General features: G+C 45.3%; 1 protein-coding gene across 1 annotated transcript in view; it reads right to left on the bottom strand.

Moving 5' to 3' along the window:
* Nucleotides 1-1,633: 1,633 nt before the first annotated feature.
* Nucleotides 1,634-19,550, bottom strand: part of akap1b (A kinase (PRKA) anchor protein 1b) — a 68,024-nt gene continuing 50,107 nt past the window's right edge. Inside the window, exons 5-11 of the mRNA XM_078224712.1 lie at nt 17,756-17,883; nt 14,077-14,256; nt 12,585-12,733; nt 9,834-9,901; nt 9,660-9,733; nt 6,058-6,120; nt 1,634-5,012 (exon numbers count right to left, since the gene is read on the bottom strand). Coding sequence (XP_078080838.1) covers nt 4,950-5,012; nt 6,058-6,120; nt 9,660-9,733; nt 9,834-9,901; nt 12,585-12,733; nt 14,077-14,256; nt 17,756-17,883 — 725 coding nt within the window. The 3' untranslated portion in view covers nt 1,634-4,949. The remainder of the gene's footprint in view (nt 5,013-6,057; nt 6,121-9,659; nt 9,734-9,833; nt 9,902-12,584; nt 12,734-14,076; nt 14,257-17,755; nt 17,884-19,550) is intronic.

Below are 19,550 nucleotides of genomic sequence, written 5' to 3' on the forward strand. Positions count from 1 at the left end.
GATTGAGGTTAATAAGGAGGTGGTGCTAGCAATTCTGGAAAGTGTGAAAATAAATAAGTCCCCTGGGCCAGATGGGATTTATCTTAGGATTCTCTGGGAGGCTAGAGAAGAGATTGCAGAGCCTTTGGCTTTGATCTTTATGTCGTCATTGTCTACAGGAATAGTGCCAGAAGACTGGAGGATAGCAAATGCTGTCCCCTTGTTCAAGAAGGGGAGTAGAGACAACCCTGGTAATTATAGACCAGTGTGGCTTACTTCTGTTGTGGGCAAAGTTTTGGAAAGGATTATAAGAGATAGGATTTATAATCATCTAGAAAGGAATAATTTGATTAGGGATAGTCAATACGGTTTTGTGAAGAGCAGGTCGTGCCTCACAAACCTTATTGAGTTCCTTGAGAAGGTGACCAAAGAGGTGGATAAGGGTAAAACAGTTGGTGTGGTGTATATGGATTTCAATAAAGCGTTTGATAAGGTTCCCCATGGTAAGCTATTGCAGAAAATACGGAGGCATGGGATTGAGGGTGATTTAGCGGTTTGGATCAGAAATTGGCTAGCTGTAAGAAGACAGAGGGTAAGAAGGTTGATGGGAAATGTTCATCCTGGAGTTCAGTTACTAGTGGTGTACCGCAAGGATCTGTTTTGGGGCCACTGCTGTTTGTCATTTTATAAATGACCTGGATGAGGGCGTAGAAGGATGGGTTAGTAAATTTGTGGATGACACTAAAGTCGGTGGAGTTGTGGACAGTGCGGAAGGATGTTGCAGGTTACAGAGGGACATAGATAAGCTGCAGAGCTGGGCTGAGAGGTGGCAAATGGAGTTTAATGCGGAAAAGTGTGAGGTGATTCACTTTGGAAGGAGTAACAGGAATACAGAGTACTGGGCTAATGGTAAGATACTTGGTAGTGTGGATGAGCAGAGAGATCTTGGTGTCCATGTGCATAGATCTCTGAAAGTTGGCACCCAGGTTGATAGGGTTGTTAAGGCGGCGTACGGTGTGTTCGCTTTTATTGGTAGAGGGGTTGAGTTTCGGAGCCATGAGGTCATGTTGCAGCTGTACTAAACTCTGGTGCGGCCGCACTTGGAGTATTGCATACAGTTCTGGTCGCCACATTATAGGAAGGATGTGGAAGCACTGGAAAGGGTGCAGAGGAGATTTACCAGGATGTTGCCTGGTATGGTGGGAAGGTCTTATGAAGAAAGGCTGAGGGACTTGAGGCTGTTTTAGTTAGAAAGAAGGTTAAGAGGTGACTTAATAGAGGCATACAAGATGATCAGAGGATTAGATAAGGTGGACAGTGAGAGCCTTTTTCCTCAGATGGTGATGGCCAGCCCAGCCTTCACCTCCAGGAGTTGGCACAGGAAAGTCAGAGGAACCAGGCGAGTCTCAAAGTCATTCCACCTGCTCTAGTTAAGAGCTCCCTACCTTCCCCTCTCCCTATTGAAGGCATCAAGGGTAAGAGTTTTTGACTGATGGGTGAGGAGATATACAATACAAGAGAGCAAAGGTGGGAGAAGCAGAAATGAGTGAAAGAAGACTAGGACATGTTGGTCTACTCACACTAGCAGCAAAAGGAGCGTTGCAACAATCTGAAGCTGCTCAACTTGACTTAAATTATAAAAGATGATCATGTTAAGTTTAATGAAAGGTTAATATGGGTCCCTCACCACAGATGTAGCCAGGCCCGAGTATTTCCAGGTTTTATTTAAGCAGAGCCTTTGCTTTTGTTAAAAAAAAGCAAGGAGAAATACATTTTTCACAATGTGAATATACTCTTGAATAGGCACAGGCCTTACAGTAAATAATCAGCCATTAGACTCTATTTACATGGGTACAATGGGTATAGAGGGATAGAATTATAGAATCCCACAGTGCAGAAAGAGACCATTCGGCCCATCGAGTCTGCACCAACCACAATCCCACCCACGCCCTATCCACATATCCCTACATATTTAACCACTAACCCCTCTAACCAATGCATCCCGGGACACTAAGGGGCAATTTAGAATGGCCAATCAACCTAGCCCGCACATCTTTGGGCTGTGGGAGGAAACCGGAGCACCTGGAGGAAACCCACGCAGACACGAGGAGAATGTGCAAACTCCACACAGACAGTGACCCGAGCCAGGATTCGAACCCAGGTCCCTGGAGCTGTGGAGCAGCAGTGCTAACCACTGTGCCACTGTGCCGTGGATATGGGCCAAATGCGGGCAATTGGGATTAGCTTAGGGGTTTTAAAAAAAGGGTGACATGGACAGCTTGGGCCGAAGGGCCTGTGTCCATGCTGTAAACCTCTATGACTCTAGAATAGGGACTACAATTCCAAAGCATTTCATTGGCTGTAAAAGTGCTTTAGGAAGTCAAGAGTGTGAAAGGTGGTATATAAATGCAAGTATACCAAATTGAATATGAAAAAATATGGATACTAAAACCAAATGCAGCCCAGGCCTATTAGCAGACAGGGCCAAACTGCAGTTAAAAATTGGCAACGGGACTTAGACCGGCTATGCAAATTGGGTAGAAACATGAAACAGTGCTGGGAAATGTAAAGCATTACACACTGAATGAAAATAAATGTCTGAATTCAATTCATTGTGTATCTGACATACTTTGGAAACGCCTGGGGCTAGTGAAAGACTTGTCACTTACAATATCTGAGCGAACGTGAAGCAAATAAAAAGACAGGACAGAATGCTGGGATAATGCAGCCAGAACAAGATAATACAAACATGCCGATTATGCTAAGGTTTTTCAACGTGCGCGCCAGACCTCAGCAACTATTTGCTCTTGGTCTTGCCATGGAGGATGTAAATGCACTGAAGGTGATCATGAAGATGAGCTCGCGTGAAGGGAAATGGGACGACGGAGGAATTACTAGAAAAGCAAAAACACAAGGAAGCTTACGAGGGGCTAGAGAAATTGTTTTGAGTGAATACATCTCAGTACATCACATTAAATTGGGATAAGATGGAGCCAGAATATCGCAAAGGTTAGCTGGACAAGAGAGCTAAAATTTGAGGAAGCGACTGGCAGGCATTAAGGCGATTAACAAAGGTGGGAACGAGAGGCGAGGTGAACTGTGGTATTTGAGAATGCATGAATACGGATCGACAGTTGTGCACATCTCCAGAACAAGCAAGAGCTACCCATCATTGGCAATTATTGTATACAAGGCACGCACTTTTTTGGTCACCTCACAAGCTGCAAGTAGTGGTCCTCTTGAAAGACCCCAAGGTGTATGTCACATGTTAAGAAAATAATCAAGAAGGTTAATGGAATGCTGGCTCTTATGTTTAGAAGACTGGAATACAAGGACACAGGAGTCATGCTGCAGCTATACAAAACCCTGGTTAGACCACAAGAACCTTGAGCACCACACCTCAGGAAGGCCTTGGAGGGAGTGCAGCGTAGGTTTACAAGAATGATACCTGGACTTCAGGGGTTAAGCTGTGAGGAGAGATTAGACAAATTAGACTTGTTTACTCTAGAATTTAGAAGGCTAAGTGGTGATCTGATCGAAATCTTCAAGATACTAACATGAAAAGACAGGGTAGATGAAGATAAACTATTTCCACTGGGTGGTTGAAGATTCTGGAACTAGGCGGCATAGTCTAAAAACTGGGGCCAGACCATTCAGAAGAGATGTTCGGAAGCACTTCCACACACACGGTGGTAGAAGTTTGGAACTCTCTTTCACAAATGGCAGTTGATGCTAGATCGGTTGCTATCTTTAAATGACATTCTTAAGTAAAGGTATTAAGGGATATGGGCCAAAGGTAGGTAATGTGGAGTTAGGCCATAGATCAACCATGATTTCATTGTATGGCAGAAATGATTCATAGAATCCCTACAGTGCAGAAGGAGGCCATTCGGCTCATCGAGTCTGTATCAACCACAATCCCACCCAGATCCTATTCCCGTAACCCCACACATTTACCCTGCTAATCCCCCTGACACTAAGGGGCAATTTAGCATGACCAATCAACCTAACTTGCACATCTTTGGACTGTGGGAGGAAATCGGAGCAAACCCACGCAGACAAGGGGAGAATGTGCAGACTCCACACAGACGGTGACTCAAGGCCAGAATTGAACCTGGGGCCCTGGCGCTGAGAGGCAGCAATGCTAATCATTGTGCCACCGTAGGCTGAATGGCCTACTCCTGTGCCTAATACCTGCGGGAGACCCCCGAAAGGAGCTCCATAAGCAGGTAATCTGTTTCCAGTGATAGGTATCGGAGGGTGGAATGTTAGCCAAGAGACCGTGGAACTCTTAAATGAGTGGCCTGGGACCACTGATATCCTCCAAAATGATCCAGGAATGGGGGATCTGATCTGAGCAAGAGCATTTCAGACAGCAACGCACTCCCTCTGTGTTGCACTGATGTCACCTTGGATTATGAAGTTGGGCTCGAACCCACAATCTTAAAGCGAGAGTGCCACGAAGCTGCAAAATAAGCCAGTAGCAAGACACACAAGAAATCAAAGTGGGCAAACAGACCAGGGTCCCAACTTGCACTCCCAAAACGGAACCAAAAATGACAAAGACACAAGATTTGTGAGAAGCTCCAAATTATAATTAAAAAAAAAACCACCACACAAGCTGAGTTCTGTCAGTTATTCTTGATACTTTTTACAGGTCTGTACAACCGAGTAGCAAAGAGTTCATTGATCGCAATATCATTCCATTCAAGTAATCTAGCAAAACTATTCTGTACAATGACAATTAAGTTTGTTGTTTCTTAAATACCAAATTGATCAGACATGACTTAACCGAGTGACAATCACTTACCAATTAGATTCCATAATTTTGAAAAAGTTCCCTTTATGTACTCCAGTGAGATCTTACAAAATATTAATACAGTGACTTATATACACATCCGCACAGCTAGCAAATGATTGAATTACAATGCAGTGCAAAATGAGTTTAGAAAAGGGCCTCAGGCTGCAGATTAATAGTTTTCTATCCACTGCGCATGTCCTTTCTCCACCAGGATTCGGTTTATAAACAGGACCTTGAGAGAGGAGGGGGAAGAAAGAGCAAGATTTTAGCATTCTCCATAGTGGACACACTCATGCAGTTCTCTAGGAGCACACAGCTTGGCTCAACTTAATGATCTGAATCAATTCAACATCCTGAACATGGCTGTGCTGCACCAGTTGCGACTCAGTTGGTTGCCTCTGGGGTCACAAGGTTCTGGGTTCAAGTCCCACTCCAGGGACTGAGCACAAACATCAAGGTAGACACTCCCGTGAGAAACCGAGAGGGGTGGCATTGAACTTTTAGATGAGAGGTGAAGGGATATAAAGTTTATTTATTAGCATCACAAGTAAGGCTTACATTAACACTGCAATGAAGTTACTGTGAAATTCCCCTAGTTGCCACAGTCCGGCGCCTGTTCAGGTCAATGCACCCTAACCAGCACATCTTTCAGAACGTGGGAGAAAACCGGAGCACCCGGAGGAAACCCACGCAGACACGGGGAGAATGTGCAAACTCCACACAGACCCTAAGCTGGGAATCGAACCCGGGTCCCTGGCGCTGTGAAGCAGCAGTGCTAACCACTGTGCCACCATGCCACTCCTGGTAAATCGGAGGACATGGGCAAGAGATATTCTTGGTAACATTTCAAGGATGGCCTTGGACTATTTTACATCACACCGGGTGCCATGCAGCGTTCGAAATATCAATTTCAAACCCAGTTTGTGGACCTTAAACCTCAGCAACCCAAAACAAATCCTAGAGTAACCCTTTTGGCTTTAGATAAAGACCATGGGTTGATTTGGGAAACAAAGAGCAGGTTCATCCAGAAGAGGGGCCTGGTCAATGCTAAACATAGTGTGTATTCTGTCATTAAGACAGCCACTAATCCAGAGAGGTGGGGAAAAGGGAAAATGGACAGCACTGTGGCCAATCATACAAATTCCAAGTCAAATTGCTTCAGATAACTGAGAAAGTTCATAGCAATATCCAATTCCATCATCTAGACTGACGGAGATTTTATTTAAAAAAGCTAATGTCGTCTTCTGAAAAGGTTAGCTGCGAGGTTCTTGACTTACCTCCTCACCAACAATACTCCACAGATGTATTAGAGGCACACCACTGTTGTCATAACCAGTAACCTGAAAAGAGGTTCGATACAACAGTGAACAAACTGCATCGGCACAAAACATTGGTTAATCAAAATTATAAGGAGAGGCTGAATAGACTGAGACTTTTTTCTCTGGAGCCTAGAAGGCTGAGGGGTGGATCTTATAGAGATCTATAAAATAATGAGGGGCTTAGATCAGCTAGATAGTCAACACCTTTTCCCAAAGGTAGGGGAGTCTAAAACTAGAGGGCATAAGTTTAAGGTGAGAGGGGAGAGATACAAAAGGGTCCAGAGGGGCAATTTTTTCACACAGAGGGTGGTGAGTGTCTGGAACAAGCTGCCAGAGGTAGTAGTACAGGCGGGTACAATTTTGTCTTTTAAAAAGCATTTAGACAGTTACATGGGTAAGATGGATATAGAGGGATATGGGCCAAATGCAGGCAATTGGGACTAGCTGCAGGGTTTAAAAAGGGCGGCATGGACAAGTTGGGCCGAAAGGCCTGTTTCCATGCTGTAAACCTCTGACTCTATAAAATTAAACTGTCACAAATTTCTCCCTTTCAAATTAATAGCAGCAGATACCTGGGAACACCACCACCTGGAGGTTCCCCTCTAAGCCACATGTCACCCTGACTTGGAAATATGTCGCTGTTCCTTCACTGTCACTGGGTCAAACTCCTGAAACTCCATCCCGAACAGCACTGTGGGTGTACCTACACCACATGGGCTGCAGCGGGTTCAAGGCAGCAGCTCACCACCACCTTCTGGAGGGTAATAATTGCTGGCCGAGCCAGCAACACGCACAGTTCATAAAAATGAATGTTAAGAAATTCGCATTGGGTTAGTTTCTTTGTTAATACGAGTACCGGCACTCAAGACGTTATTCAGTCAGGAGCAACAAGCGTTGAAGGTATTTTATTAGGGGTGGGGGAAGCGTGCTAAATCATACCATATAAACATTTCAACACACACACACACTTGATTTCTCTAGACAGCCAAGAAACTTGGCCAGCAACAGTACTCCCACTACTCTGCTTACATAAGGTAAGGAAGTAGGCCATTCAGCCCCTCAGGCTTGCTCTACCATTCAACAAGAGCATGGCTCATCTGACTGCAGCCTCAACTCCACCTTCCTGCCAGCCCCCTCCCCATAACCCCAGGCACCCTTGTCAATCAAAACTAACTCCGCCTCAAATCCATTCGATGATCCAGTCTCTACTGCTCGCTGGGAAAGAGAATTCCAAAGACTAACAATCCTCAAAAAAAAAATCCTCTTCTTCTCCATCATAAATGTGAGGCCCCTTACCGTTGAACTTTGTCCTCGAGTACTAGATTCTCTCTCCCACAGGAGGAAGCGCCCCCTCAGCATCTACCCAGTAAGGACCCCTCAGAATGCTGCAGTAATATACCCCAGAAGAAATGAATGAGCCTCTTAGTGGGGAATAATTGGCGCAATTTTGTTGATCTCACCAACAGCCACGTGGGCATGAGACCATTCAGGTGCAGGGGTTTTGCTGTCATGTCTAACAATGTCCTCCCTTCGATCCCATGAAAGACAAACAAAATTGTTGGAACGTGTTCTTAGGAAGAGTAGGCCTTTCAGTCCCTTCCTGTTGTACTAATTAGTTCATGGTTGAGCTACACCTCAACACACTAATCTTGGGTTCCAGACCCCTCAGTAGCCTAACCCAACAAGGAAAAACCATCACCCTCAGCTTTTTACAATTTAATTCCGATCTGAACAGCTGGAGAGTCTTCCTGATTTCCACTGCCGAGTGAGAGGAAGTGATTCCTGACATCACCTCTGAGGAGCCTCGCTCTAACTTTAAGGCCATGCTCCCTTTTCTGGACCAGACGAAATAAGTTTTGCTCAATCTACCCTATCAAATCAATGAAGTAAAAACTCCCCAAGTGATGTTACCCCTTCCCAGCACGGAGAAAGAGGGGCCAATTCCAATGGTCCTATGGCCGCCCTGGCTGAAACCAGCCACCTCAGCATTGGACAGGAATTGAGCTGGACATCATCTGCACTCTACATTTGTAGAGTGAGCAGTCAGGGCAAGGTGAGAGAATGAAGGTCTACCTTGTTGGCCTCGTTCTTCATCCATCCTCGTTCTGAGGGTTGGCCACACCATGAACCATCTTTCTCCTCCGATTTCCCGTTGCTCGCACTGCCTGTCCTATAGAGGCCAGTCCTCGTTCTGATTTTATCCACCCGCACCATTTTGGATCTTCCCTGTGCAGGTTTTCCAAACACTTCCCCACACCCCCCCCCCCCCGCCCCTGTCCACATCAGGTATCTAAACTATCTGAGCTTCTATACTATAACTGCCTCAAACAGGTTCCTCTGAACACCAGCTTTCTCCAGCTCCCACTCGTTTGTTCATTTTGCTGTCCATGACAGTGTAACGTCCATCTGAGTTCTTTCATTTCAAATGCTCTTACTCAAGCCTCGTCACTGCTCTCGATGTAGATATTACAGCCGTACATTGCCACTGCCACAAGGGCTTTCCAAAGACAAGTTTTCGGTGTGGCTACTTCATCATCTTTTAAATTTGTTGACAATACCTTGACCCCTTGCTACGTTGAATACGAATTTCTTTGATAGGATCTGCACGTGCACCTTGCAGGTGATGATTTACTGGATAAAAGTGACTTGAGGACCTGGCTCACATGGATGTGCAGGTGCAACCACTCAAACTCCCCAGTGTTCACCTCTGTCCTGACTCTACCCAATGAGAGCAATTCCTGCTGAGAATTTTCAGTTATATTTTCCCCCACAACCAAGTTTGTAACCCAAAGCACCAGGTGAAATTAACCTCACAAACAGAAGCAGAAAAGGAGTCGAGTGACTAGAGGGTAAAAGATGAGGAGAGATATCAGTCTTTCAAGTGCCGAATCCGGAACTGAGTGATGGAATGATTAAGATAAAAGGCCCCACATGAGTGAATCATAAGCAATCTCAATAGAACCCAATGGGCTTGTAACTAGGGGAGGTCTTGTGGTATTAACACTCGTCTATTAATCCAGAAACTCAGCTAATGTTCTGGGGACCCGGGTTCAAATCCCACCACGACAGATGGTGAAATTTGAATTCAATAAAAAAAATATCTGGAATTAAAAATTTACTGATGATCATGAAACCATTGTTGATTGTCAGATAAACCCATCTGGTTCACTAATGTCCTTTAGGGAAGGAAATCTGCCGTCCTTACCTGGTCTGGCCTACATGTGACTCCAGAGCCACAGCAATGTGGTTGACACTCAAATGTGCTCAGGCAACTAGGGATGGGCAATGAATGCTGGCCAGCCAGCGACGCCCATGTCCCATGAATAAAAATAATATAACTGCCCCTAATTCAGAGCTGCCTGGCAATTAGAATGGTCTGTCAATGGGCCACCTCAAGGCACATTGGCTATGGAGCGCCTGACGTTGTGTCGAACCAGGATATCAGTGTGAAAAAAAACTGGAAACTTTTCTCACCCACAACACGAGCTACTCACAGACAAGCACAAAAAAAACCACACGCCTGAAGAGTTAGTAACCACCATCTCCCAAGCACATCATACCTGGGCAAGCAAAGCAGCTCCTCGCGTCATTTCATCCATTGCTGTGTTTGCTTCTTCAGAGAAATGGTCCTCACCTGTCAAGGGTTACAAAGAACACAGTGTTTAATCTGTAAGATACAGATTTCATGAATGGCCTGATAGTACAGTTTGGAATGCATGGCAAGGATCACTTACCTGGAAGAGGCATTATATTGTCTAACAGGACCTCAGTCCCTTGGAACGGTAGTGATACAAAATCAGATCTGTTGATATATTAAAAAAATGTTCAGACAAGTAGCAAGTATAGGAATGACAGTGAGCGCACAACTGGCATTCCTCCAGCATCCCAAATGCAAGTTCTTAAGGAAGTGCTTAGTAAGATTTACATTCCACAGCTGCACTGTGTTTGCTGACAAACTGGTCGGTGTCCTAGCTGTGTGAGGGACAATTCCTCCAATAATACAATTTCTTTAGCCGCTGGTGTTGCTGAGAGGGCAAGCACCCCCCGCAAGCTCCCCCAGGATTCACCACTCTGCCACCCTCCCTCTCCAAGACTCTTGTCCTCACATTCACAGCTACCCCTTCAGAAACATCATATTCTAACCTCATTGCACTCAGTCCCAGACCGGGCTCTCTCCAAGGAGCCCCTTGTACATCTACTTCAGTGAAAAAAATTAAGACCTTCAAACTCCCAATTTGCTATCCATTCAGCACAATGATTTGCCCAGCCAGCCACTCCCTCAACTCCACCTTCCCTTACCCCTTGTCGCTGAGGTTTCAAACACTTCAATCACTGTTCTCCCATTCCCGATGCACTGAAATGTCCCGACCATCATCATAAATCACAACCTCTGCATTTGTAATTCCTGACCCTTTACCCCCCCCTCACTCTGCAGTATTCCTGCCACGACCCAGCGCACCAGGACTGCCCTTGCTTGGTTCTAACTTGCCCGTCCAATCGTGGCCCAGGCAGCCCCAGCAACGACTTTGCCTTCCCGTTTAGTTAGCTTTGGAATTTCTCCCTGAGAATTGTGGGACCTCTCTCCTCCTGCTTCCCAAAGCAAATGCAATATTTCCCATTGAAGTTCACTCAAAAGAAGAAATGTTCTCCTGCACTGAGACCAAGTCGGGTCATCCTTTCTACTCTGATGGTATTAACACTCAGGAGTACCCTGGGGCACAAACAGTTGGTGGAGCTCAGCCGCCTACTCTACTCACGATGTGGAGTTGCTGGCATTGGACTGGGGTCTATACTATACTGGAGACTATACTCCTTATACATCTATGACTGTGTGGCCAAATTCCCCATCAACTCCATTTGCAGGTTTGCTGATGACACCACCGTAGTGGGTCAGATCTCAAACAATGACGAGACAGAGTACAGGAATGAGATAGAGAATCTGGTGATCTGGTGCAGCAACAATAATCTCTCCCTCAATGTCAACAAAACGAAGGAGATGGTCATCAACTTCAGGAAACGTAAAGGAGAACATGCCCCTATCTACGTCAACAGGGACTAAGTAGAAAGGGTCGAGAGCTTCACATTTTTAGATGGCCAGATCACCAACCTGTCCTGGTCCCCCCATGCCGACACTATAGTTAAGAAAGCCCACTAATGCCTTACTGGCTCAGAAGACTAAGGAAATTTGGCATGTCAGCTATGATCCTCACCAACGTTTACAGATGCACCATAGAAAGCATTCTTTCTGGTTGTATCACAGCTTGGCATGGCTCCTGCTCTGCTCAAGACTGCAAGGAACTACAAAAGGTTGTGAATGTATTCCAATCCATCACGCAAACCAGCCTCCCATCCATTGACTCCGTCAACATTTCCTGCTGCCTCGGGAAAGCAGCCAGCATAATTAAGGACCGCATGCACTGCGGACATAGTCTCTTCTATCTTCTTCCGTTCAGGAAGATACAAAAGTCTGAGGTGACGTACCAACTGACTCGAGGACAGCTTTTTTTCCCCCCTGCTGCCATCAGACTTTTGAATGGACCTACCTCGCACTAAGCTGATCTTTCTCTACACCCTAGCTATGACTGTAACTACATTCTGCACTCTCTCCTTTCCTTCTCTATGAACGGTATGCTTTGGCTGTATAGTGCTCAAGAAACAGTACTTTTCACTGTATACTAATACATGTGACAATAATAAATCAAATCAAAATTGCAAAAGCCTGGATCAGAGGCGCCAAGTTGCCGATGCAGCCTGTGATCACTTTCCTGGGTCAGGCAGTTCTGGAGCACTATCCAGACTGCTTAAAGTCTCACAATCTACCATTTACATTGGAGATGCTGTAGGGCACAAAAGACTCTTCCTTAACTGTTGGCAGGCAGAGAGATGGTGTCCATATTGGGCATGTGATCTTCAAGTTTATGGCAGGCATTCCTTAGCTCAAAAAAAATCCCCATAGAAAGTGAAGCACCTACGTTCCACATGAGGCTAGTTAACAGAAGCACCCACCTCGCCCTAAAGGGAAATGATTCTATCTAATTAGGTCCATCACTGGGGAGGCAGCGGTGTAGTGATATTGCTGCTGGCCCAGTAATCCAAAAATCCAGGATAATGCTCTGGGGCCCGGGGCTTGAATCCCAATTTGAATTCAATAAAAACCTGGAATTAAAAGTCTAACGATGAACATGAGGCCATTGTCGACTGTCATAAAAATCCATCTGGTTCACTCGTGTCCTTTAGGGAAGAAAATCTGCCGCCCTTACCGGGTCTGGCCTACACGTGACTCCAGAGCCAAAGCAATGTGGTTGGCTTTTGAATGCCGTCTGAAATGGCCCAGCAGTTCCAAGGGCAATTAGGGATGAACATTAAATGCAACGCCCACAGCCCCATGACTTTAAGCAGCTAATTCACGAGCTTGGAAATTCCAAGTTTTCTACGCTGGTTTACCTCGAGTTAAATTAAAGTGTTAAGAGGAGCAGGTAAGTCACCTGATTTGCCGTAGTGCTTCAATTTTAACTCGTTCATAGCCACCGTAATCAACATATCGGATTTCAACTTCATTCGTCTCTTCAAAATAGGCGACAACTTGCGCCCGCCACCAGGCGCCATCCACTGCAGGAGCTGCACAGATTATTCCAACTGCAGGAGTGAAAAGAAGCATGACAAATTCTTTTTTGCAGCTAAAGATAAACATTTTTCTCTGTGGTACTGGACTAAAACTAGAAGGCTGCGAGTTCAAATCCCACCTTGGAAAGTCGCAAGGCCGAATGTAATGAGGCTGGTAATTTGTCAACTATCAGAAACAGTGCTCGTCAAAATCCAACCATGCCAGATTATAGCATAGAAAGAGGCCATTCAGCCAACTGGTCCATTCGGGCCTTTATGCTTCATACCAGCCTTCTCCCATCAGAGTTCACCCAAATCCAACATAGAAGAGAATCTCTATCTGATCTGGGTGCAATTAGTGCCACACCAGATGGCTGCCCCAAGGCTTTCTGAATTGGATGAAGACCTTGATGTACCAGGTCACCATCCAGCAGACTACAATATGGTTAGGACTACACCAGCAGTAACACGTTCAATTTTGGACACACCTCACGAAGGATATGGAGGGAGTGCAGCATAGATTTGCCAGAATAGCACATAATAACTCCTAAGGTTCAAGTAGAGAGATTAGGCAGACTAGAAATATATTCCCTGGAATTTTGAAGGTTAAGAGGCTATCCATTTGGAGTCTATCTATCTATCTATCTATCCTATCTCCCTGGAGTGTTGGGGGGTGCGGGCATAGTCTAAAAATTACAGCTACACCTTTCAGCAGTGGGATTAGGAGGTACGAAGGGTGGTAGAAGTTTGGAACTCTTTCACAATCAGTAAGTGATCAATTGTTGATTTTAAAATCAGAGATCAGTAATATTTTTCTTCGCTGAAGTGGAGAGATGTATGGGGCAATGGCAAGGATATGGAGTTAGGTTTCAAATCAGCCATGATCTCACTGAATGGTGGAACAGGTTCAAGGGGCAGATAGGCCTCCTCCTGTTCCTATGCCAACAAGTGACAGACAACAAGTCTTGCCTCATCAGCACTGCTCACATTAGGTTCCAAGTTCTATTGCTAAGTGACTGACAAAACAAAACCCTCCAGACTTAAGATATTCCCTAATCAAAATTAGTTAGATTCAACCAGAAATGAAACTGGGGTTCCTGCTGCACAACAGTCACTCCACACGGCGTGGTCACACAAACTGGGAGCATCCCCAGGTCAACTGGCCAGGTGCAGCAACAAGTGGTGTATCATAATTGGTCTCAGAACCACATTTAAGTGCAGACAAAAGGGAACGAGATGTATAATCTATGACAAGCGTTTGCTAGAGCATGTGCTCACATACTCGGGTATTTGCCTCGTGTTGAGGACAACTCATACTTTCTGCGTTCTAGCCTAAATGCAGATTAATTCATTAGTTAAGGGCGAGAAACACTTAACTTCTAAAGGCGGCGTTAGTGTTGGGATTCCTGGCTGAGAGTAAAGCAGGAACATTTGTTGATCCATATTGCGTAGGACATGGCATGTAGGGTGCGTATGCTGCTGTACAAACATGTGCCCAGCATTGACGATATTCACCACCAGCACATCAACAGTCACACCGTCGGGAAGCATGAGCTGTGGATGACAAAAAAGAATATTACAATTGGACGCGTGATAGAGTAGAATCCCTGCAGTGCAGAAGGAGGCCATTCAGCCCATCCAGCCTGCACCAACAACGCCACCCAGGCCCTATCCCTGCAACCCCACATATTTACTCTGTCAATCACCCTGACACTAAGGAGCGAATGAGCATGGCCAATCAACCTAACCCGCACATTTTTGGAGCGTGGGAGGAAAACGGAGCACCCAGAGGAAACCCACCCAGACACGAGGGGGGGGGAGAATGTACAAACTCCACACAGTCACCTGAAGCCGGATTTGAACCCAGCCCCCTGGCACTGGTGAGGCAGCAGTGTTAACCATTGTGCTGCTAATGGGAAGACAAAAAAATTGCAGGTCAATCTGGAGTGTTTACACATCTCTGAACAGGTTTTCATAGAAACCCTACAGTACAGAAAGAGGCCATTCGGCCCATCGAGTCTGCACCGACCACAATCCCACCCAGGCCCTACCCCCATAACCCTACATATTTTACCCACTAATCCACGCATCCCAGGACACTCGGGGGCAATTTTAGCACGGCCAATCAACCTAACCCGCACATCTTTGGACTGTGGGAGGAAACCGGAGCACCCGGAGGAAACCCACGCAGACACGAGGAGAATGTGCAAACTCCACACAGGCAGTGACCCAAGCCGGGAATCGGTTTTAGATCCAGTCCTTCAGACTAGGCAAGCAAGTTTTCACCAACTTAAACCGACAGTCTTTTTTTGGATATATAAAGTACCCAATAATTCACTCAACAAGTGACCTTCAAAAAAGCTGTGGCACAGCAAGAGACCTTTTAACATTGCACATCTGAGACAGTCCCCTGCTAAGGAGCTCTTTAGATTGTCCATCACTAAGCGATGACATTTATTTGTCTTGCCTGGTACAGATTTTAAGTGTTTTCATTGCGTAACCAATTTCAGATTGTTATTGACTGTAATGCTATAGAAATTAATCAAAACAAGTGCTCTAAAATTAGGTGAGTTAAGTGTTTTTAAACTCAGTCACCTTGTTTGACAAGCTTTCTGTCAAGTACATTCTTCCATTCCTTGTGATTGCACCCAAAAAATTTACTTCTTCACACTCCCTGCACAATGTAATTGCAACTTGTCACCGGGCCTGGAAGCCCCTTGCTGAGCTCCTGCGATGGGTTCATGGTTATTGCAGCGTCATTCCCTTCACAGCGGCAATTTTCTGTTCTGATTTTGACAAATTCCCACCACTCTCCCCCTCCCCTGCAAATTCCCACCCCTTGAATCCTTGCACAGAAGCCACAGGGTTGCAGATTTACGGTTCATTTTGTATTGCAGGCTATCACCATAGCGTCAACAGTGCTAGACTCTCCGTTCCACTAACCTAGGTCCTTCTCAAATCGTTAAGTCATCACTTAGCAGACACCCAATTTTGGGACAGATAGCAAATTCAGATAAGGTACCCTATTCCCAAGTCATTGTCTATTTGTGGATACACAAACACTGACCAGAGGCTGATCAAATTTATTGGTTTTGCTAATCCGCACAACATTAATACCCCCCCCCCACCCAGAAGCAGCAAAGATTAGCTTAAATCTAGCACAGACTTGAATTTTTGGAACAACCCTTGTGAAAGCAGGGAGGTTATGATTGAGCTGAATAAAACACTTGCTAGACCAGAGCTAGAGTGCGCAGTTCTGGTCGGCACACTGTAGGAGCGATGTCATTGCACAAGAGAGGGTGCAGAGGAGATTCATCAGGATATTGCCTGGGTTGGAGTGGTTCAGCTATGAAGAGGGGCTGGCTAGGCTGGGGTTGTTATTCTTGGAGCAGAGAAGGCTGAGGAGGGATTCTGATTGAGGTATACAAATTTATAAGGGACATAGATAGGAAGGAACTTTTCCCCTCAGTAGAGGGGTCAATAAAAAGGGGGGAAAGATTTAAGGGAAGTGGGCAGGAGATTTGGAGGAGACTTTTTCACCCAGATGATGGGAATCTGAAAATCTCTGCCTGAAAGCGTGATAGAGGGGGGAACCCTCAATTTTTAAAAAGCATTTAGATGAGCATTTAAAATGCCATAGCGTACAAGTCTACGGACAAGTGCTGAAAAGGGGAATTAAAATAGATAGGTGCTTGATGTGTGGCACAGACCCGATGGACCAAACGGCCTCTTTGCTGTAAAATTGTGTTATATCTTATGTCACTTGTGATAAACCTGCCACACATACAAACATATATGTGTTTATTTAAGTCACTTTATTGAAGTGTATCAAGCACAACTTAGCTTTAACAAATCCATGCTGTTTATACTCAAAATGATCTCACTTTTAAATGTTCACTTGAATCAGGTTGGGGTTCTGTTCTCTAGGAAAGAGGGACAGGGAAATGACCTGCTAGAGATCTTCAAGATAACGAAAGGGTTTGGTAGAATAGGCCATAGAGCTGACTTTCCCAACTGCTGGGGACACCAGGACTAGCACCCGAAACATAGGATAATCAGTAACAATTCCAATTGGGGATTCAGGAGAAACTACTTTGCCCAGAGGTGACGAGAACATGGAACTCACTACCACAAGGAGTGGGTGAGGCAAATAGTAAAAAAGGTAAAGTCGCCACAGTCCCAGATGACCATAGGCAGCTCTCCCCTTTGAGGGGGGAGAGCTGACTGGTGGTGATTTGGGTGGCACAGTGCTTAGCATTGCTGCCTCACAGCCCTGGAGACCCGGGTTCGATTTCTGGCTTGGGTCGCTGTCTGTCTGTGCGGAGTCTGCACATTCTCCCTGTGTCTGCGTGGGTTTTCTCCAGATGCTCCGGTTTCCTCCCACAGTCCGAAAGACTGGTTAGGTGCATTGGCCATGCTAAATTCTCCCTCAGTGTACCCGAACAGGCGCCAGAGTGTGGCGACTAGGAGATTTTCACAGTAACTTCATTGCAGTGTTAATGTAAGCCTACTTGTGACAATAATAAACTGAGGGTCACCACACCTCGGGCGAGGGGCAAGATTGAGAAGGGGGGGGGCCTTCATGGATAAGCTCAGCTGGTACAGGAATTGAACCCATGCTGTTGGCATCGCTCTGCATCACTAACCGGCTGTCCAGCCAACCAAGCTTTTTGGGTCAGCTGAGAGGTTTCTATGCTGTAGACACTTGGCACCATGAATCGAGCTAGCCTAAAAACGAGACACTAATTTGGTCCTGTTTCTTGAATAGGGTTCCATCCAGCCTTCCGGACTGAAATAGGGACATTTGAGGATCAAATTTTTGTAATCAGAATCTCACAGCTGACACCAAGAACCAGCCAAAATGACAATTGGGGTTTTTTTTTTAAAAAAGATGTCAAAGTCATCAGGAGTCAAAACACAAATCTGAAAGGACAGCACGACAATCCCCTGAGTGCTGCCAGAGCTAAACATGACAACGGAGCCTTTTATTGTATAACCATAGCAAAAAAAACACGCATAACCAATGTTCTGCTGTCAACAACACAACGCTTACCCATGAAGTTATGGGTAATGAAGGTAATGTCAAAGGAGGAGGAGGGGGGACATAGAGATTCCGGAGATCCAGTTCCTTAAACTTCTTTCCGATCAGGTTAAGTGCTTTATCTACCTGCTGTTGATTACCTGTTCAGGAAGAGTAAGAAAGACAGTTGAGTTTAAATCCTTCTTCTAAATAAAGTGAATCATGTCCTCAGGATATCCGAAACCGCTTTAGAAACTAATGAATTACTTGTGGAAGTCTAGACAAAAGGCAGAAGCCACAGCCAGTTGACACAGGGCAAAGACTCCAAAAATGAATGAGCAGAGCTGGGTTTTGTGCCGACGCGGGGGAATGTTAGCTCAGACGCTGCAACAATGCCCCGTCTCCACTCTGAACAGTTCCAGATCCTCCGCACCCTTGCCCAGCAAACAAACCGGGTTGGGAGTCCCACCCGAAGGACGGCACCTCTGACAACACAGCAGCTTGAACCATCAGCTTAGATCACGTGCTCAACTCCGCAGCGGGCTTCCAATCGCCGGACACCCGGCTCCGCTGGGGCAAACTGATACTTCAGTTAGACCTCGATATAAAATAACCCTCAAATCCGCTCAGAGCAGGAAATCCTGCCAGGATGTTGAGGATTGTTAAATTTGCGAACCTATCGTTGTGGCACAATGTTAAGAATGAGACTTTTATATTAGCTGGTTGCAGATCTCCAGACACTTTATTGTACTGATGTTTGCCAAGCATGACAAGTATTAGGCCTTGGAACTTCAGGCCGCAGCCTTGTGCTTTCTTGAGTGTAATAATATAGGTTTGAAAACAGCTAATAGTACTTCTGGGTATTTATAAATCTATTAAATGGACAACATTGTGAGCTGCTGTCAATTATGAATTGCTGAAGCATAGAACTCAAGTGATTTGGGTGAGCTGGTGGGTGATATCCAAAACAGATGGTTTATCATACTGCTTTCTGATAACACTAACTAGTCTGGCTCAATGAAAAAGAAAGAAGTACAATCTTAGGATTTTAAAAATTACAATATAAAAATGTAAGCTGTTAGGCATGAGAATGTACATGTTTTCAATAAGTCATCACCCTGTATAACAAGATAGGTTAATAAAGAAACTAGAAGGAGTAGCCCGTTCGGCCCATCGAGCCTGCTCTGCTATTCATTATCATGGCTGGTCACCAAATTCAATATCCTGAGTCCCCACTTCCCCCCCATATCCATTGATCCCTTTAGTCCCAAGAGCTAGAGAAACATAGGTATATACATTTAAATATACATGTTTAAAAAGAGCTGGACAGGTTAATGAAAAACAAGTTTATGGAGCAAGGTGGATTTTAGGGGTTAAATGATATCCAAGAGCAATGTGATCTCCTTGGACAAGCTCGAATGCTCCTGCCCCCAAGTGGTTCCCCAGTCCCAGGAGATCATGTGACCATTGTCAGGACCTGGTGATAAGATGGAAAATAATAAGAGATTCAATAGTTGACTCTGTGTTCTGGTGGCTGTAGCTTTGAAAGGAAAATGAGCTATTATTTTAAGGCAAAAAAGGGACAAATTGCCCAAGTTGATAGAACTAGGGCTTTGATATGCAGATTAGCATTTCACCAATGGGCTGCACGGTGACACAGGGGTTAGCACTGCTGTCTCAACGCCAGGGTGTGACTCACCTGAAGAAGGGGCTTAAGGCTCCGAAAGCTTGTGGCTTTTGCTACCAAATAAACCTGTTGGACTTTAACCTGTTGTTGTTAAAACTTCTTACTGTGTCAACGCCAGGGGACCCAGGTTCAATTCCCAAC

The sequence above is a fragment of the Mustelus asterias genome, chromosome 12 (genome assembly GCF_964213995.1).
Source record: "Mustelus asterias chromosome 12, sMusAst1.hap1.1, whole genome shotgun sequence".
In the NCBI taxonomy this organism is placed as follows: Eukaryota; Metazoa; Chordata; class Chondrichthyes; order Carcharhiniformes; family Triakidae; genus Mustelus; species Mustelus asterias.